The sequence below is a fragment of the Strongylocentrotus purpuratus genome, unplaced genomic scaffold, assembly GCF_000002235.5.
Source record: "Strongylocentrotus purpuratus isolate Spur 01 unplaced genomic scaffold, Spur_5.0 spur5_scaffold_3, whole genome shotgun sequence".
NCBI lineage: Eukaryota > Metazoa > Echinodermata > Echinoidea > Camarodonta > Strongylocentrotidae > Strongylocentrotus > Strongylocentrotus purpuratus.
In genome coordinates, this window is record NW_022145609.1 from 28,031,654 (window position 1) to 28,053,703 (window position 22,050).

The 22,050-nt window shown below is 37.7% G+C and overlaps 1 protein-coding gene across 1 annotated transcript in view; it reads right to left on the minus strand.

Moving 5' to 3' along the window:
* Positions 1-22,050, minus strand: part of LOC586731 (metalloprotease TIKI1) — a 55,729-nt gene that overhangs the window by 18,869 nt on the left and 14,810 nt on the right. The window contains exons 3-4 of the mRNA XM_786501.5: positions 18,942-19,088; positions 15,398-15,572 (exon numbers count right to left, since the gene is read on the minus strand). Of these exons, the coding sequence (XP_791594.2) occupies positions 15,398-15,572; positions 18,942-19,088 (322 nt within the window). The remainder of the gene's footprint in view (positions 1-15,397; positions 15,573-18,941; positions 19,089-22,050) is intronic.

Below are 22,050 nucleotides of genomic sequence, written 5' to 3' on the forward strand. Positions count from 1 at the left end.
CACCGATTAGCAAGAATTTCTTAAAATGGCATATCATACGAATGAGAGGTGAAAATTACGTATTGTCCAGGATTTAATTTCACATGTGGGACTGGTAAAATTGAATTTGATAAACAGCTGGGAGTGCATGATTTTTATGGAACCCTGGTGAATTCGCTGTACGGCAGCTTCGGCTTTGACAGATTTAGGCTGCGTTCATGCTTAAATTTTGAAGGCAGAATGAGCGATCTGAAACGCTCATCGTAAACGCTCATCGTGATCGCAGTTCCACGATGTAGTGTTCATGCTTACTTCTCTGGCTCCCCCAGGCAATTCTCAGTGTGTGGCCTTAATTGGTCTTCCAGCTGGATTCGCAAACCTTCACTGTGCATGCTACGTAGACCCACTAGAGGTCAGTGCGTTGACCCCATTTAAACGCGTTTACAAATTGTAAACGCATCTTTTTGTGAGTTTACGATCGGCGATCATGATCGCCGTTTTTCGGTGATTCTACAAAAGTGAGCTAAGACGCAACCGTGTTTTAAACTAAACGCGTAACAGATGCCTGATTCTGGCCGTCAAAATCAAGCATGAACGCGCCCTTAGACAGTATAGGTTCAGTTTGGCAATCCTTTCAGATATTCACATTGAAATTCATTGGAAATCTTGAATGGAACATCAAGACATCTGGAATGTACCAGCATCTTTTGATACCAAATTGAAAAATACAACACCATATTCATGGAGTTTCATTCCAATCTCCTTTCCACAGTCATTACAGAATCTATGTTTATGTTCACATGAGACCATTATAGTATAACTTTAAGTTTGCGAAACCTCAAAGTTATAGACCACAATCCACTAATTTCAATGATGGTTTACACCGGACCGAAACAATAACTATTCAAAGTTTTAAACTCTTAAGCTTTAAGCTTTAATAGTTAACTTCGTTTGCATAGCACACAATTTCGAGTGAGGGCTCCCCCCCCCCCCCCCAAGGTCGTAGTTATAGCGCTAATGGTGTTTAACTTCGAGTCAACTTAGATTTTCATAGACATGATGATGATTATCTGCATGGTCCTGACTACAAGATAACTTTTAAGTTTAAGACCACAGCTTAAACTTAAAGTTAATGGACTATCGTGTGAACCTAATAAAAATGATGTACCCGTATGCATATTTTCCTCGACCAAAGTGACCACATTTCCCACATCTGTGCATTACTTTCGTATCAGTATTCCACTATCAGTATTCCACTGAGGGGAAGACGCATAGCAGTTGGAAATTCAAACACCATTGGCCTGCTAGCTACAGATAACAAATCCAATATAAAAGTAAATTTTTCTTTGTGGGACATAAAATAAGACTTTTCATTGAACGCAGAATTCTTTCTGGTTTTAAACTGTATTAACAATTCAAATTAAGGAGGGATGATTGAGCAAACTGATGGAAACAGTTAAGTTCCACACAGGTTGGTTTACTGTTTTTCATCATTTTTCACCTAAACACTTACTTTCATACTTAATAAGGAGACATATTTCCCCTGGGGGAGGGGGAAGGGGCATCCAAGGACCTTCAAAGAAATGGTAAGACATTCTGACCATTCAAGGAGCAATCTCTTGGGCCAACAAAAGCTATTAAGAAATTTCAAAGGAATCCATGCAAATTGCCCCCTCTTGAAGATGCCCACACAATGCCGTGACCCTTAGCCTCGGATATATCCTGCATTTCAACGGAGCAATTTAAGGTAATTTTACCTTTTGAGAACCAGACCACACATGTAATTGGATTCCCTTTCAAATACTATTGCTGGACACTTTAAAGAGGCAATCTCACTTTTGAAGCCCTCCTGACATCTAAATATTCTTATGTCACTTGGTCCATTAATTTTGATGTTCTACCAAATCATTCTCACAAACAGCTTCATGCAGTGCGAATCCTGATTTGGATAGAAATTACATAAACAAAATAGTTACTGGTCTATACATACTGTTAGTACATGTTTTAGCTTTAATACTGGTAATAGAAGTCCAGGGTCTATACATATTTTTCTCTTCAAATTTCAATCCAGAGAAATTATTAAACAAAATTAAGCAATGCATATTTTGAAATTTGAATCATTATCAAACTCCAATTCATAGCATCACACATCATCAGCAAATCATAAAATACCTCAATTCAAAACCACTTTCTACAAGTAGACTTTTGGTGCCTTAGAGGAGTTTCACAACTCCTCCTGCCCCCGTTGCTAAGGACAACAAGGAAATAGAAGTCACCATCATCTTCATCCTTACTCAGAAGTCAGAATATATCTTAAAACACAACCAACCAGTTAAATAGATCAAGAAATCATTAGTGTAAACAAACAAAATAGTTTGAGATATAGTAAACACACTTATAAAAAAGTAGGTCTCTTAAATTGCCTTTGTTGACATAATGCTTTGAAAAAGACCAACACAAATAGGTTGAACACTTGACTTTTAGTACGGAAAACGGAAATAGGAAACGGAATTACACTACATGATCACAATACTCATTCATAACAATTGGTATGTGATTGCGCAGGCCTATTGAAATATCTGCTGTGAGCCAGACAGGTATTAAAACTATCCACAGTGGTTTTACTTAGTGCTCTTCTGGCACTAAACAGACTTAATCAAGAGACAAAGAGACTTCTGGTTTTGTGTGTTTGTATGTTCACAACTCTTCACCAAAAACAATATCAAAAAATCTTTGACTCGACCTGATTCATAGGGGCATATTTGATTTTTTTTTTCAAGATAAAAAGTAGAAAGGTCACTTATATTAGTTTGTTTCTAGATTTGGATTTTTAATTGGTATAAATAGCTACTTGAAATTATCTCAAGATAATTAAAACACATACATTTTATCATGCTTTATCAAATACTTATGAAACTCATATCATTCAACAAATTTAAAGTAGATAACAAAAATATTGACCCCTCAGTTGGACAAATTTTATGAATCTTTTAGATGTTTAAGGCGAAAGAGAACTTCAACAAATGGGGCCTGTCACCACGAAATAAGTCCAGTTGGTCAAAAATTTTATTCCTGTTTTTAAGTATTATATGAATCTACATTAAGTAAGCTTTAAATTAAGGGGTCACACATTAAAATTGATAAATTATATCCAGAAATATGAACAAAAACCTAATTGGACTTTATAACAATGGGATTACCCAGTTTTGAGATAATTAGGTGTAAAGTTAATGATGCGTAACATATTATAGTCTGGTCAACAACAACATAGCAACAACACACTTCCCATCATTCGATTTCAATGAAACTTTCAACAAACAAAGAAATAATAAGTTGATTTTTGGAAAAATCTTAAATGTGGTAGGTGGGTCAATTTTCAGTACATACACACTATACATCGCTATAACTACGATTGAGCCTAATGCGACACTGGACTCATTTCGTGGTGACTGGCCCCAAATAGGTTTCAAAGCAAGAGAATATTTCACATGTTTTTCACTTTTTATTTTGTAGTTTTACATCCAGCCAATGGCATAACGTCTATAGAATATTTGTTTATTTGTTTACTGACCCCCGTCCAAGGTGTAAACAGGTGCCTGTATGGTTTCACAGTCCTATTAAATCATATCCTCGGCCTGCAAGGAAGATGAGGATGAGAGCGATAATTGCAGAAACACTACAAACACCACACAGATGTAAATCCACATAGAAAACAAGAAAAGTGGCAGTCCCTGCTTGATTTCAAGGTGGTATCTTATAGCCCATTCAGACTCAAGGAATTTATACAACAAACTATAAGAAACGTTGTATAAAGAAAGAATCATTGTATTGTGAAAGGAGCATACAGAATAGTGTATAGGTAGCAACATCGTATAAAGAAAAGACATAAAAGACACTAGTTTTGAAGAAGTCAATTAACCTGACAGCTGACCAATCATCAATGCGCGGTCAAGCTAAGCCCCACCAAGTTATACCATTTTTGTAGGTTGCAACGTTCAGACAAGCACGTACCCTGATTCTTTATCAAGTTTTCGTTCAAAATAATGCTCAAACAGGAGTCTTGCTATATGATGTCTCGTTACACGATGTTTAGGATAGGATCAAACTAATTACTAATTGTGTATCTAAATGCTTCTCATATAGCTATACAATAAACTCTGGTAGCCTGAACGTGGGTAAGGGGTTGTATCTTTTCATTCATGGCACTAAGTTAAATGATATGAAATGTTAAAGGTAATACAAAGTTTTGGGAAATTTTGAAAATTGGGTGGATAGTGAATCTTTACAATTTTGATATAATATTGGATGCCCCTGTGGATGTATTATAAGTAATAAAAAGTAGCCCCTAAAACACTTCTGTTTTTGAGAAAAATTGAATATAAAAATTTACCGGTGCTCCCGGTAAATTTTGATAAATTTCAAATAGCGCCTATGGCCGTACAATCGTAGCTGGGACCATGAAAATCTCAGAATATGTAGTTGGGGTATATAATTTTCAAACGGGAATAGCTAATCGGTCGATTTCAGTCAAGAAACATTGTTTCATAGCTAAATTAATATCTTGACCTTGAGAGGGAGCTATACAACATAAAGAGTTTATTATTTATAATTTCATAACTTTAGACTCGATTTCAACCGCGACAACGATCAATGTATATTGTAGGAACGCATATGCTTCCAATATGTTAATTTGAACCAAATTCATGACCCCATACCAAAACTTTGTAATACCTTTAAGTGATGAGGTATGTGGAATTTATTTATCAAGGGACAGGGAACATTTGGATGACTTAAAAGTGGTAGGCTAATTTAGCTTGAATAAGTTAGAGAAATCTCTCTCCATCACTTGAAAAAAAAATCTATGTCTTCATATTGAAAAATGTTGAATGTACTACATCCTACAAGATTTTTAGATCATTTCTACATCTTCCTTCCTCCCTCTTTTTTTCCTTGAGATGTTTCAGACATGAAATGGTCATAATCTAACCAGGATTTTTGAGAGTATACATAATAACCAATGAGGATTTTTTTCCAGCACACAGGCCACACACAGAAACAGAAGCAAGCATCACATCGAATCACAAAACGAATAAAAAAAAAACTGATCAATTTGACTAATGATGAACTTGCTGATGATCAACTGATGATCAACTGCATGGGGCCAAAAGAGAAATAAAAGCAATTGATAAAAAACTTCATTTAACTCTGAATCATGATAAATAAAGCAACAATAACATACTTTCCATCATGCCAATCATATATTGATATATTACCATCAAGACTCAAATTGAAGTCCATTCCTGTGACTTTTATCCGGCTTCTTTAATTTCTTAGCACAATACCGATTACAATCTCGAAATGAAACATAGAGACCTCACACAGTATTCAACGTTTACAATGGATAAGAAATTCTGTCGAATCAATCAACTTCATGAGCTATTTAAGTTCCTGTTCAGGATATCAAATGTATTGGGGAAATTTTGAATGGTTAAAAAATGTATGGATTCACTAAATTTCCAAAGTATTCTAAGCACCTCACACAAGTGCACATCAATCTCTTTCAAGAACAGTATGTTTTTTGTGAAGAATATTTGTGCAATACAGGTAGAAATTGAAAGGGTACAACATTACAGACTTGCTGAATTTTCTAATATTCATAACCAGATGCAGCAGAGAAAATAAATCCTTTTCAAGAACAATTCCAGTTCTTGTTAAGGATGTCCTACAAATATTATATTTTTGGTTACAGTTGAAAGTGTAAAACAATAAATTCAATTTTCTTGTCCTGTTGGCCTACAAATAACAATTTGTTAGGAAACTTGCCTTTTTCAGAAACTACCTATTCACAAATTTATCAATGGCATTAAGAAATTGATGCTGGGAGACCCAACAGTGCATATCTTACAGACTATTTTGTGAGATTCTTTTTTACAGCTACAATTAAAGTTCAACATTTTCACACTAGGCCTGTCCTCATCAGACCGAAGTTGCAAAATAACCCGCTATTTTAACTAGCCCTATCTCAAATTAGCCGGCTAATTTGCTTCTTCATCAGCCTGCAGTTGCAATAAGCGGGCTATTTGGTTGAGAAAATATCCCAGGAAATCTTGTTCTTGTTTCCAAAATAGCGCGCTAATTTGCGCCTGTCTGAGCTACTTTGTGATGAGCTTATTGGTCTGGTGAACATGCAATTTCGAGCTTCGAGAAAATATCCAGATTCGGAAAATAGCAGGTTATTTTGCAACTTCGGTCTGATGAAAACAGGCCTACTGTAGAGTGAGGTGAGCTCACATTAATGTGCATTCTGGTCGGCGTCCTACATTCATAGAGGCATTGGCAGGTGCATGGGGTGCATGCTTGCACCCCTGGGCGGTGTGCAGGACCCCTATTTGCCCCCCTTTTGTTGGGGGATGATTAGAAAAGGGGATCAGAGCACAAAAGAGTGTAAAACTTTGTTCAAGATAATAACAGAGGGGTATATAGCTGGCTATTCACGACGCTGCCTGCATGGCCATGGGCTTACATGATACACTGTCATCTCCAACAAAAGCTGGTTTTACTCAAGAATCAAGTTACTAATAAGGGTGTTTTTAGTTTGTAGCTTTCATAAGGGCTTTCCCTAATGCCTAATAAGCTCAAGATCACAACAAACAGCTTTAAAATTGTGTTTTGTGTATGACAAAGTGCAATTCATACCTTCTGTTGTGCCGAATATATATAGCCTCATAGTAAATATCCATGACCAATTTTGTTGTTAGAACTAGAATAACCTCAAATATATTCAACCGATTCGAATTTTAACAATAATTGTTTTTTTAAGTTTTGAGTTTTGAATCGCTAAATTGTTTACCTAGATGTTTTTTTTAAAAACTTTATATCAAACTTTACTTTTTAAAATTTTTATTTGGGTTTCGCCACTTGATCATCTTTAGTTTTTTCACCATTTGACTTTTTTTCCTTTCAGTTACATTTCGATTTTCCTCTCCTTGCAGAAAGGCATTAATTCTGTCATCATTTTTATTTTAAAAAAAACTTCTGCTTTTCTCCTTTAGACCATGCACACTAGCTCTCAAAACCACCCACTTTCTTTGTGTAAGCAATAAATTAAATCGAGACACTCTTCTGGGATATTCTTCTCCACCGATAAGTTATAAATTTATCATTATTTGCACTTTAGAAAATGATATGTTTCATCGCAGTCCTACAAAGTTTCCAGAAAATAACATGACATTTCACACTTGAGACCTGTTAGTGATGGAAGTCAAGTAAACAAGACGTCTGTTTCATAAACACATTCTGTGATTTCTGCCCATGAATCGGGTCTAAGTGGAAGAATAAATTTATGCTTGTTTGGGTTTCGAGTATTTAGGAAAGGCAATAAATCTAGCACCCGGATTCAATGTGTGGCTATGACCTTCATCAAGGTGAGAAAACAAATGATACGCTTTGTGCAGTTGGAGATTTATAACCGGCTTTGTGATTCAGGTTTTCTTTTCATAAGTCGCAAAATGTTGCACGTTTTTAGAAAAGCAAGTTCTTTAGTGTCCTTCGAACTGCCAGTAAACTGCCTAACATGGAGAAATATTATTCCTGCTCTCAATGAAAATTGAATATGGAGCATAAATGAAAAGACAGTCTTCACTGACTTCCACACTTGAGGCAGAAACTGAGAGTAATGGACTGATGCAAGTCTGGGTAAAATATGAATGAAGCAAGAAAGGTATAAATTTCAAAGCTAGAGATTTATACCCGTATCTAAATTTGACAGGACAGAGAATATAAAGTTATGAAGAATGATGTCATTTTAAAAGCACATTGAGTACTTTTCATATATGCTTTTGAAGAGAATAATTCTCCATAGCTTTATATTCTCTACATCTAATCATTACCTAAAGTTAATACAAACAAGAGGATAAAAAAGGCAACGTCGCCCAAAACAAAAACTAACATTCTTCAATTCAGCTTAAAATCTTGAGTTTTATTTCTCCAAAAAAAAGATATGATGCCAAATATTCTGTTTATCTGAATATATCTCAAAATGGCAATCTAGCATCAAAACAGCAAGGCTTGTTGAACTCAACCCCATTCCTCAACAACAAAAAAGAAAAAATACATTTATAGGGCGGAACCACTCAAAGAAAAACAGTATCGCTTTCTTGCTCCTGGCTCTAACAACTGGGTGGCTCACTATCGCTGATACGAGATGGAAAGCGATTGAAAAAAACATGACTGAAAATTAAAAACATAAAGAGAGGACTCCAACGTTGAAAATACTCAGAAAGAAATGTCTCACTGACTTCTTGAAGCACCAATGCCAAATATCGGCTGCACAAACAATGACCACTGGGTACATTGGATGACAATATCAAATAAATGTCTGGAATTACATAAAAAACTCTTCGGAGACAAGACAGGACAGAGGGAGAGAGATGCACCGACAAGGTGTTTCCTTTCGCCTCCAGTAATCCCAAATGGGCGGTCTCGATCTGGTCGAGGGAAATAAAAATAGTTCATAAATTGAAAGATACCTTAGATGCATTGCCTTGGGTGTTTATAGTGATCGGTAACTTCAATACTTCAACTTCAACTCTGCGGTATGTAGGGTCAGCAGCTGGTTTGTGGGTCCGACCAGCTTTTGCACAGGAATCCTTTTAATTTTGCAAGTCCAGGCGATGGAGAAAGTGATTTTTATGGCAGCTTCGGTTTGATTTTAGTGAAATATCCTGTCATTTACCTCGTTCTCCTTTGTATTTCATGATCAGATGATGGGAAACAGGCCATGGTGAAGATTTTAATGGGTGTTTTTAATCAAAAATAATAGAAAGAAATATGAGCATGCAAGTGTGAAGTTGGAATTGTTTTACATAGTTCCAGTAACGTCTTTATTATATCAGAATTGGCCCGTAAGAATGAAAAAATACTTTAATTTGCCTTGGAAGAGCAAAGACGAAAAGAGGAGCAAGAATAGAGGATATAAAGTACATAAAATTCTCTGAAACCAAAGTATTCTACTTCAAGGTAGATAATTAACAAGCATATAAACAAAAATCATCAATTTTTATACTGGAATTTGAAAAAAATGAAAGTTCAGAAGTTCAATAACTAAAAGTAAAATGATATTGGGACAAACTGAAAAGGAAGCGAGGACAACTTATTGGCAGCACCAATCTTTCCCGGGATGCTGCGCATTGTCACCACCCGCTAGCATAATTGCATTCCATCTCATACCGCTCCACCCCTTGATTTAGATGGCATCCTGGTTGCCAACAGGAAGCCCAGCATGGCACCCCCCTTGTGACTTGGCCACGCACACCCACACCAAACTGCACTGCTGGGACTGGGCATTTCAAAGAATTTTGAGATAGCGCGGATGGATGTATCTCGGAAATGTCTATCCACATAGATTAGCAAATTTGAGTAGAGTTCAAAGGTAATTGACTTGAGCTAATGGGAAATATATTTAGATGACAGTGGGTGTATGACAGATGGGGAGGGGGCAGTGGCTGGGGTGGGTAGGGGAGGGGAAGGTGAAGGGGGCTGATATGACAGGAGAAGGACAGTCAAAATGAGGTAGAAGGCCTATGTGATGGTGATGGAGATGAATATCAAGGAGTTGATTGTCTACAAAAGAATCACATCTAGGCCTGAATACAGAACTGTAGCATCCTAACAAGTCTACTCAAAGAAATAATTTGAAAGAGGTATGAATGAAATAAATTCAAAGAGGTTTTAAAGACAATTTAGAAAGGGTATAAGAGAGCTTTTATGTGTGTACATGTCCATTTAAAAACACATGACACACATAAAGGCCTACATATTAAAATTCAACAAAAAAGTGATGAAAATAATGGAATTCTACAAATGGAAAACCTTACACATGCACGATTCATCAATTGACCTTTGACCCCAAATAGAGTATCCATTTTTTCCAAATAGTTCAGATGACAAGAAATGTTTGATTCACTGCGCAGGATGGTTTCTCCCAGTCACCATGTCCCATTTGCAATCCAAACATCCCTTACCTTCTAGCATGGTGTGATGCGGTCAAGCCTTGCATCTTCCAGGAGAGAGAGAGAGGGAGAGAGGGGTGGAGAGGGAGAGAGGGGTGGAGAGGGAGAGAGGGGTGGAGGGGTAACAGAGAGGGAGGGAGTTACGGAGAGGGATGGAGGAGAGAGAGAGGGAAGGGGAGGGAGGGAGGGGAGGGGAGTGAGAGAGGGCCTAGGGAGGAAGGAAGGGAGGAGGATTGAGGGAGAGACAATAACAGAGACAGAGATGGGAGAGAGAGGGGGGAGAGAGAGGGGGGAGAGGGGGGGAGAGAGAGGGAGAGAGAGGGGGAGAGAGGGGGAAAGAGGGGGAGAGAGGGGGGAGAGAGAGAGGGGGAGAGAGAGAGAGGGGGAGAGAGAGAGGGGGAGAGTGAGAGGGGGAGAGTGAAGAAAAGAGAGAGAGAGAGAGAGAGAGAGAGAGAGAGAGAGAGGAGAGAAAGAGAGAGGGAGGAGAGAGGGAAAGGGTGAGATTCAGATTGCATGAATTAATGAAAAGGAGAGAGAAAGAGAGTGGGTGTGAGTGAGAGAGAGAATAAGGGAATCGGGGGAGAGGGAGGAGGGAGAGGAAGGGGGGGGGGGCACAGGGAAAGGACAAAGACATAGAATGTGATGGAGAGAGAAATGAAGGTAAGACATACAAGTACAAGTACATAGAGACACAAAGTTCAAAGGCAAAGCAACAGAGATCTAGGGGAGAGGGACGTTGCAAGTTTTTCCTCTTCAGAGTCAAGTTTAAACCAAGAAAAGAAAAAAGGTTATAGATAATCTTCAAGGAAGAACAAAAGAACAATTCACACAACAAACCTTTGCTTTAATGGCAACAAACTTTTGAAAGATACTCCCGAAATAGTAATGTTCAATTCTTCAATGTCATTTGAAGAATTCAATCTATACGATACCATTTTTTGCTAAACTTTCAAAATGACTTTGTGTGAATGCAACTTCATTCCTTCTCACCTCCAAGATGCAAACAACCTCATTTATTCCAGAGGAAATTGCTAGGACATCTCACCTATCAATTATGTATCATACCTCCATCCCCCTGAGCCGATTAAACTAGATTATTTCAAACTCCAAAGAAGGAAGTTAGGTTGCTACTTGGTGATCTAGCATCTCTGTATGGCTCATGTTTCCACAGAGATTCACACATTTCATAAAGTAGGTCCATAGCATGGTTGATTGCAAACGATATCGTCGTCAAAAGTTCATTGAACAGCCATTATCAAATTTCTTGCTCCCTTAGGTCATGTTCACATCCGTTTGTCTTCTTCTGGATAACAGAGTTAACTTCGTTTATGACAGATAAAATGATGAGAAGCTTATCTGTACGATTCAGAGGAAAGGGGTCATCTAAATGGTTCGTAGGGTCATTTCACACCCGTTCATCATATTCTTGATAGCAAAATTCACTTATGAATTATGACAGAACTAGCTTTAGTTATAGATCTGTGAGATTCTTTAAAAGTTCTGTTCACATATGTGGGTCTTCTTCGGGATAACACAGTTCGGTCTACTAATAAAGTATGAAAAGGGGCAATCTGTATGTTCCATAGGGTCATTTCACATCTGACTTATCATCTTCAAGATAACACATTTCACTTGTACGTTTAGCATTATTGTACTAGCCTTATCAATCATAAGAATATTCTATATCCGTTTTATCTTTAAGAATTGAGATATGAACATGCTACACCTACCCCCAAAGCTGATAAAACTAACAAAACTTACTTGTATGATTCAACGTGGTATGGCCATATTCTTATATGTATTGTATATTCATACAGAAGGTATTATAAAATGTGCATATCGCAACCTAAATCATTTTCAAGGGACCATTACAAGGTCTTTCAATTTAACTCCTTTGATGCTCTCCCTAGATACGGGTACAACCTGTCTTCAACGATAGGTCATTTCTTCCCCCCCCCCCCCAAAAAAAAAAAAAAAAAACTGAATCTGAACACAGGTCAAACTCCATGCCAATGGTCTACTTCTTAAGACATGTTACCAAGAAATTCCTATTCTCCTCCTACTGCTTTTCATCTCGGCCATGCAGCTAATCCAAACATCTCACTCCACCGGTGCCGGAGAGATGCGGTCATCTCCATCTACTGGAGCATCCTCCCAAAGACAGACAGATGTCTCCTTGCTTCATTCGTCGCTTCATTTGTCTCGGGGCGGAATTGTTCAGACAACGAGAGGATCAATTATCATTCACTGTAGGCTAATCTATGAATCATATTGGATTGCCCCCAGAGCAGGCATCAACTACAAATGGAAGTGTCGTTTTGTTACCTTATAAAAATCCCTCGTATAGATCTGCAGAATCCACAGTGGATTAAAATCCTGTTCCAAATATATTATGAACAGTTTCATTAGAGGGATGGATACATTGAGGCAAAATTTTTGTCTGCAGTTGGGAATTCTCTACAGTTATGAAATCAACTGATTTTTATATTCACAATATTATTAACATTTTTACACCAAACTATCATATGATATGTAGATCAAAATTACTGAAATGTTCAGGTTTTATGTTATACAACACCAAATCAAGCCATCAAACAAAATCTGGGCTCAACGAATATGTTAATATTTGTACCCTGGTTGTTTTTCATGTGTGAAAAATAGGTATTATGGCTATATTCTCTGTATGTTTATGGTATTTCTGAGGGAACTAGACTATTTTCTTATGGAAATATGGAAAATAAACAAAAATTGAATTCTTAAAGGCTAAGGATATGGAACAAGAGATGAAAAAAATATTTTCTGTGCTGTTTTTTCACAAGGTTTTCGACTTGTTTTTGACTCCTTTATAATATTATGACAGCCTTAATTATGAGGGAAATTTTCAAGATTTGTATGTGGGTCCTGCCTAATTAATATCCCAATGTAATACCTCTCAAATCTGAGTTAATATGAATATTAGTGTGACTTAGCCGGCTATTTTATTTTTAAATGACTCATTATGTTCAATTGGGTGTCGGTGTGTTCTCCCAATATTTGCCTTAAACAGGGTTTCTTTCATCGATATCATATTACCTGTAGAGCATGTACCCTGCATTTCTACATGACAAACATAGTCCTTAATTCCCTCTTATGATGTAAGAAGAGAATTCTTCGCAAGCATAGTCCAGTTCAAATCCCCTTCGTCCATTTCTCCTCCATCGGATATGAACCAATGATCAATATTTAGAGTAGACCGAGTTACTGCGCGACCATGACTCATCAGAAAGAAATCATGGAAGATTTGAAGTGACGCTATAAAGTAAGAGGGCTTTCCTCCAGTCCGTCTTCGTCTTCATCACCCTGCAGACGTTGAAATTATTCTGCTTAAATTCAGCCATTAGGAGCTAACATGTGCGTGGAAATTGTGAAAATGAACGGGCCAGAGGAAGTGCTCCAATCTGCATTTGATTGTGAACTAACTTGAACATATAAAAGCTGAGGGATGGATTTTTTTTTAAATCAGATTTAATTTGCTCAAACTTTTCACTGATTTGTTAATTCTTTCATTATTATGCTTTTATCAAAACCACGTTAAAGGTATTGTAAAGTTTTGGGAAATTTTGAAAAATGGTTGGAAAATGGGTACCTTTAATGTCAGGGTGGACTTCCCCTTTAAAACTTATCGTATGATTAAATCTGTGCAAGATTTTTTCCTTCGGAACCCAAATCTAAAACCCTTCTGCACCGTCTACGGACTAGAAACGGACTTGAGATCTCACACGTTAAAGCCAAGGTCACGAAAGTTCAGCCAGCATCGCGGAACCTTCCATGCATGCTTTTCTAATTGATTGGTTGATTGTTTTAGCATCTCATCGATGCCGGTCGTCAGCTACCCGAGCCAAGTGTTGATCTAGCTGCGTGATCGCGGGCGCTGGAAGTCATGGCAGTAATATGATCGCTTTGATTGCATTTCAATGCGCTCGCAGTGTGCCTCAATTAGAGTTTGTTTAGAAAGAGATAGAAGTATGCTCATTGAATTCTAAGTATTCTTGGTAGCTGATTTGTATCCTACTGCGAAATGAAGGAAGTGGCAAAATGAAGGGCTTAAAGAGGTTGAAAACTTTACACAAAGCAACTGATAATTAATCTTGAGTGATAATCTTCTTTCAAAAACATCTTCAAATGCATTTTAATTATATGTTATTCCTAGATTTGTATGAGTCTTTGCAGAGGCAGATTTAAGACGGTGCACAAACAGGAACCAGTCCATGCACCCTTTGTTGAATCTTAGTACACAAAATGAAACTATGCCCACTTTAATACTGTGTTTTTTGGGCTCCCTACCCAAACTTTCAAATCATATTTTGAAACCCCAAAGGTGCATGATGTTTTTAAAAGGTAAATTAACGCGTAAACATTGTAACAACTGCTTTTTGGGGAGTTTTCTTTCTTCAAGGATTCTTTTTACATTGTGCCACCCTCCCCCCCCCCCCCCCCCACCCTTTTCAGAATCCTGGATCCACCCTAATTCTTAGGTGTACACCACATGGATCTCATCCCGGCTGTCATACACTCACGTCTTAATCCTAACGGACGGACGTCACGGCCGGCGTGGGCCAAACTGATGATATACAACCGACCTCTAAGGCTCTCACCAACCAGCTTGATGCATTCAAAAGGGTGCTGCGGTGACAGCATCACGTTCCATTACAGCTTCCCAACAATTAACTCCTCATTCAAGCCATGGACTGTCTCGACTAATCTATGTTGATGATAACTATTTTTTCTTTCATCTTATATGAGCTGTATGACATGTTAAATCAGCAGCAAGTACCTCACAGTAAGGTATAGTCACTGGTTGTGCTTTTTAATGAGTGAAATAAAATGTTTTTATTAAAACATATTATTGAGAGTAACACTATCTGCTCGTGTAGATCTTTCAGACTACTTCTGTTGAAAACTTATCACAGAGCATGAGAGTGCAGCGTTCGTTGTAAGTGTGTCCGAAAAGCTTGAGTATTTAGTAAATGAGTCAAGCAAGTCTGTACTATCTGAACTAAGACTTTACTTTGGCCTAAATTTCAATGGAGAGTCACTACTAACATGCCAAACATGCACAAGACAAGAGTACAGACTCAAGTTAGCTTTTCCAGCTGACTCTGTACTTCATTGTCTGATTAGAGTAGATCGAGTCTCTGGCAATGCCCTAATACAGATTATGCAAAAAGCAGTCACTTCATGTTCCATGAATTTACAGCAGTACCATCTGATACCAGACCTCAGGCTTTCAAATCTACGAGACCCTAGAATACAGTGTACCAGGTGCACAAGTACAAGTGTAGTAAAATACAAATCTAGCACTTGTGATTGCCATAGAGATGAGACAAGGCAGGACAATTAAAGTACCAAGTTCTGGTTCACAAACTTACCTGTACCCAACGCGAAGAAGAAGCTTTGTTTTGGCTTGGCTTCCAGTATTGCCTTGACTCTCATGGCCATCCGACGGTTCCTCTTGTAGATCAACTCATAGCGGAAATAACGGTCAATCTGATTGGCCACTTCAATCTCCTCTGGAGTGAGGGTGGTGTTCTGCATACTAGGAACCTGTGCAGGTGTAAGTAAAAGAGAACAATTTTTGGTGATAAATGTTGTTATGGAACGATAGGCAATTGGAGCAGAAACATTGGTAATAATCGTACTACACGCAGAAATTATATATATTTTTCAAGCCTTTTGTTCAAGGGGGGTTCTCCAAAAAGTGGAAAATAGTTTTCTTGAGACAATATTCATGCTGTCGAGGCTTCCCATCTAGCTAAACCATCCACCACTCCAATTTGTATTTGCTATCATACACGTGCAGTTATGGGCATCCAATTTCGTTTTTAAGTCTACAAAGTTCATATTTTTCATTCCAAATCAATTTCGTAAAGGATTTAGAAAACATAAATGTTTGATCTCCACCATACAAATAAAACTCTCTGACATTTTCACCTTACATGTCAGCCGTTACTTTCCTTTTTTCACTTGTCTGTATTCCAAGAGTTAAATTGATCATTTCTAATACTAAATTTGTTGGGAAACATAATGCCTCAACACACTAACGTGATAACTGAATTAGATATATTCAAGATGAACAATTGAAAAAGAGGGGCATTACAACTGTAGAATTGATGTTTGCCATTTTTTCCTTGGATGACGATTGACGTGTAATTCAGTTGCGACCACAGAAGTTCAATTAAGGCAGGACAAACACGTCGTAATTTGATTGGAAAGCATCAATTGAATTGTTTCCTAGACCTTTGCTGGAGTGAAAGTGTGTCAACGCGATAACTCAATAAACATTTCCATTGTCAAAAACATGTTGATTTGATCGACCCTGCATGTCAAACATCAATTCATTAAGACTTGCCTCCTTGCCTCTTCCGTAGCTATGAACTCTTGTGTAAGAATTCTCTTGATATTTGCTCATTTTCATAATTAATAAGCTTGAAAGCAATAAAGTATGCACTGGCACTGCACTCCAAAGTTGTATTTCAATGAGAATGATCAATAAAATATATTCACAGGCATCTCAAGTCATTACTAGTAGCCTACACTTTCAGAGTTGCTTTGTGCACCAACTTCAATATATAAAGGTGGAATAACAGTTTCCACAGAGCTGCTCAAGTGCGCTTAAATGTGCATGAACAGAGAAACATGAAATTTAATTCCCTGCAAAGTCCAGTAATGTGGACCTTTATTTTGCATTACGTTTTGCACTCAAATGGTGTGTATGATTTGATCATTTACAGTCGGCGAAGGGCGAGCAGAAATACCAACTCATGCATGTGCAAATTACATATGGCACTTTCTTAGTCTCAAATATATATTTCTATATTCTTTGCTGACATGTATGCAATTTGATTGAACAATCAACCAATAAACATTTTGAAGTCTTAGTTTGAAGGATGTATTACGGGTATGCTTTTCTTGAAATAACACTACTTTTGTTAAACATAATGGCTCGTACCTTCTCCCTTTATTCCCTCTCCCTCCCTCCATCTATCTTTTTTCTTCATCCTCTTCATCTTTCTTTCTCTTCCTCTCTCAATCTCTCTCTTTCTTTCAAATCTTTCTTTCTATATATCCATCTCACACTTTCTTGTTTTCCTACTCTCCTTCTTCCTTTCTAGTATCTACTCTCCATCTTCCCCCATTGACTCACTCTCTTTGACTGCTTAACATAGGCCTAATGTCATTTCAATAAAAGATCCATCTTTTTCTCTTTCTCTGTCTCTTTTTAATCTGTCCTGCTTCCTCTCTCTTCTTATAGTTATGTTTACATCTTCTTTTCTAGTATTCCTTTCCCCACCCCCTCTCACTCTCTCACTCTCTCTCTCTCTCTCTCTCTCTCTCTCTCTCTCTCTCTTTCTCTCTCTCTCTTTCTCTCTCTCTCTCTCTCTCTCTCTCTTTCTCTCACACACACACACAACTCCGATCTCTTCTCTTATTCTCCTCAATCCACACGCTCCCCTTTCTTGGAAAAAAGGTCGCTTACCGTATAGGCATTTTCAACTGAAATGGAAATTTTCTTACCCAATAAAAAAAATATTTCAATTCTAAATCCTGCTTTATACCATACTTCTATTTCTCCCTCCCCCTTTTCATGCCTTGCTGAACGCATTACCTGCTTTAGATTGTCACAGGGCATTCACACCGCAAGCAAAAACCATTGTTTTTTTCTCACATTCTGCAGTTTTGTTGGAATTTGCTAGGCAAATACCCATAAACATTAAAAAAAACTTGAATAAAATAAACCAAAACTCTGCCGGTTTTTACAGTGTAAATGCCTGCTCTCAAGACACCAGTGAATTATTTTACATGGGTTACATGACTCCCCTCGCTTTTGTGCTAACGCATGCAGAGCAGTAAGGAGTGCCGCGTGCACAAAACGCGAAGAAAAAACAGATTTATTCAATGGTTTTCATGGGTTTTCCCGTAGTGTAAATTGAAGCTCACAAAGACGATGTTTTGTTATACTGATTTTACTGCAATGTAAATGGGCCTTCTATTCTGGAGCTGCCTGGCTGGTAAATGAGCCACATAATTGGTGTTCACTAAAGTGCAGGGGCTCGGATCATTTCACCTCTATACAAACCCATTCAGCGCACAGCAAACACCACCGTGAACTGGGGTCACTTCTTCCTCAAACCAACGTTTTGTCGCGAGCGATTCAATTAGGAGTTATTTGGGCTGAAATGGGTGGTAAACTGGCAATTGAAGCAGTCAGAATAAGAATTATGAGACCCTGGTGGTCTGGTGGGCATGCCATTGAGGTTTGAATATTTGCATTATGCAATGAAGTAGAGTCGTTTATTAACAGTAAACTCTGGAAAAAAGAGTTTTGCAGAGAAAAAGGAAAGCATTTATTAAATCTTATTATTTAGTTTATCATCAACTTCATGATAAGCTCTGTGTGAGCTAAAAAAATATACAGGTGTATACATGAGTTTCTTTTTTATCTACTCCGCGCCCCCCCCCCCCCCTATTTCTCTCTCCTCTCTCTCTCTCTCTCTCTCTCTCTCTCTCTCTCTCACTTTTATTCTTATTGTCATTTTGCTATTCTGACTTTCTTTTCTCTATCTTCTTGTTCAGTCTCTCTACTGCTCCAATGAACATCTGAACACCAGTATCTACATTGTATACTTCTTCCATTCTCCCCCCCCCCCAAAAAAAAAACTTATCCATCTATTTTCACTAAGCCCCTCCCCTCCCCCATTTTGACCCACTCAGTTTTCATCCCTCAATTATCACCCATGCTGCATTTTGGCTGAATGGCGCCAATTTGAGACCTTCAAAGTTATTATGCAGAAAACAAACAAAAAGACTTTGCCCTCCATGCAGTACCCTCCATTTCTCCCATCCTCTACCACTGCCACTCCCATCCCCCATTCCCCACCCCTTTTCCATCACCATGTCGACCCATCTTCTCACCTGTGCTGTATCTTGGCTAAACGTTGCCAAGTTGAGATCTCCGCAGTTATAATGCCATATAAGATCTTCTAACGTAGCCGTCTGCCTAATGGTCCCTGCTCGTAAACTCTCTTGATGCCACAGCGTTTGATTCAAGGCAAATATTTCCTGTAAGAAGAAAAAAATGAAATGAAATATATTTAAGACTATTTTTACAACAAAAATCCACTTTTATTCACAAGAATATGAGTATTTGACTTTTTAAAAGGCATGTCAAAGACATATACATATAACAAATATTTAAACTAAGGAGCGTAATGCAACAAGTGATCCATACTCTTGTAATCCGTCTTCTTCTTCCTCTCCTTCTCCTTATCATCATCATCATCATCATCGTCAACACCACTATCACCATCATCATCAACAACAATATTATCATTAATACAATGTTGTTATCATAAATTTATTTTTTACTATCAATATTTTTGTCATCACAAACACTAGGACATACACACTTTCACTCGCAAATACAACCACCGTACATGTATGTACTTTTCAGTTAATTCCTTTGCATTTTTGTCCTCACAACAGCAGGCTAATGAACGAGGGTTACATCATAAATCTTTGATCAGAGCCACTACATGCATCAGGTTTGAACTTTCATGAAGTCAACAAATAATAAACATCAAAAACGCCCAGAACAATATCAAACCAGCAACTGAATTCTACAAAGATAATCCTTCGTGATGGATGAAATTGAGAATTTCCATTGAAATTTGAACCCGTCTGTTTAACCAAAGTAGGGCAATGATTAATACCCCGGCTCTCTGCATCAGACTGCTATTACTTCCACACAACTGCTCGGAAATAGGCAGCTTAAGAAATATGGAGTTTTTTCATATTCCATTAAATAATCACTGTTTAAAGGCAAACTCAAGCCTCGGTGTGATGAAAAATAAAGTTGCCCGGAATCCAACAAAAATTTACGCAGAGTGTTGAGAATACAAATAAATTTTTATTTGCCAAAAGAGGTTGATAGAAAATGGACTGTTTTGACTTAATGAGTATACAAAGACAAGTAAATCAAGTTTCGCAAATACAGGTCAGTACTATAGACCTAGTCTCATGTATATGCTCATGTATATGCATCTGTTCAGTGATATTCGTCAGTGCATGTGATATTTACAGATTTTACAGGTTTGTTTAAATTGTTCAGGTCTAAATGCCCACTTTTCATTATGATAAACAGTGGTGAAACGACTTCAAACAGGACTTGCTCACAATGCCATCGGAACTCCTGATTAAATACATCTACAGGTACCTTTAATAGGATTTTGGAAGTCCAAGTTCATGGCTCACAATATAAACCCACAGTACGACAACCTCCTCCCCAGCGAGGCCGCCCTCGCTGCCTCCGGGGGAAATATTGTCTTGGAACAAAACACCCTTGTCAGAGAAAATATGGTGATATGAATTAGAGTTTAATTCCAAAAAGAGCTAAATCCATTTTTGTAACTTCGAAGAAAAAAGAAATTATTTACCAGATTTTGTACAGGCTTTTACGGAAAAGTGATATTAGAAGGTGCATTTTTTCATAATTGCTCCCAAAATGTATATAAACAATTTTGTTGAAAGACGGGTACTTACATGAACCTGTAAGTGAACAATGTTCTGATATCAATAACTCAATTTTTATCAAAAGTGGATTTAGGTCCGTTTGTAATTGATCAATTTAACATTTCACTAAGCCTGTATGGTTGGTTTTTTCATAATTGCTCCCAAAATTTATGTAAATAATTTTGTTGAAAGACAGGTACTTAGGTGAACAATGTTCTGCCTAATATCAATGACTCAATTTTCATCAAAAGTGGATTTAGCTCTGTTTGGAACTAAGCTCTTCATATGAATTTAACATTTCACTAAGCCCGTATGGTTGGTTTTTTGAAGTCGCAGGAAGGTGGGACTCACAGAATAAGGTTCTGGGAGGTATCAATCAAACTGTCAATCTAGATTAAGCTAGAATGGATGTAAAAGGGAACAGCTTACAAGCAAAAAGGCGGTTGAGATACAGCATGTACACGCACAAGTCACGCAAGTTGGGAATTGGTATGAAGTTGGAGTCGTGTTATATATACAAAAATTATGGCACAGTTGCCATGAGGTAAACTGTATCTATCAGCCATAAAGGTATTAAAACCCCACTGCACTACCTATAGCTACTTGCGCCCTCTATAGAGCAAACAATGCCTAATCGGTGACCATTGGTTTCCCATGGTCCCCTTTTTCTTATGTTTATTGAGAGCTGATTTAATGAGATAACCACAAGTCAGTGACCTTGCAGGGAGGTATAATCCCTCCTGGCCAAACTAGTGCAGATAGTCTTTAAAGGATATATATTGCATGATTATGTTTAACATGAAATTAATATCCATTCAAATGATGTTAATACAAATAAGCACAGAATCAAAACTGATATACGATTATAATCATAGACATTGTTCCCTAATTATGTCTTGATGTAAGCATTAGAATTTTGTGAACTGCTGATCTCTTGATGTTGCCCAGCTGCCGCTAGTGGTTGATATTGTCACTAAAAACTAAGATTAAAAACTAAAAACCTAGTTTCAACAACGCTTATTGTTTAAGTTGGAGTACATACAATGTAGGCCTACCGGTATACTATTAGCCTATAGGCTATAGTCGACATCTACATTGTACAAGCATGCTACATATATATTTTATACATTTACAGTATTCTAGTGTAGACTCTGTATATTTTATCAAATGATTTCAAGAGTGTGGAGGTGGCAAAGTATAATTAGGAACATACATGTACAGTAAACTAGAGAGAATTCATATCAATTTTATTCCATCAATTATTTGGAAGTGGCGATTACCTCAGGCTCAACGTTCCTTAGGATCAACACCCTTGCCCGGCAGGACCTTCACGTAATTATGACAGTACGATGTACATGTACTTCATAATTATACTCTGCAACTTGTTGGACTCAAAACCTACATGTATGCCAAGCAGACGACAGGGGTCTAGACCCGACGCAAGACGAGAATAGATAACACGAGACGTCGTGCCTTGGGGGGCTAGAATGCTCCTATCCCGGGTATCCCCACT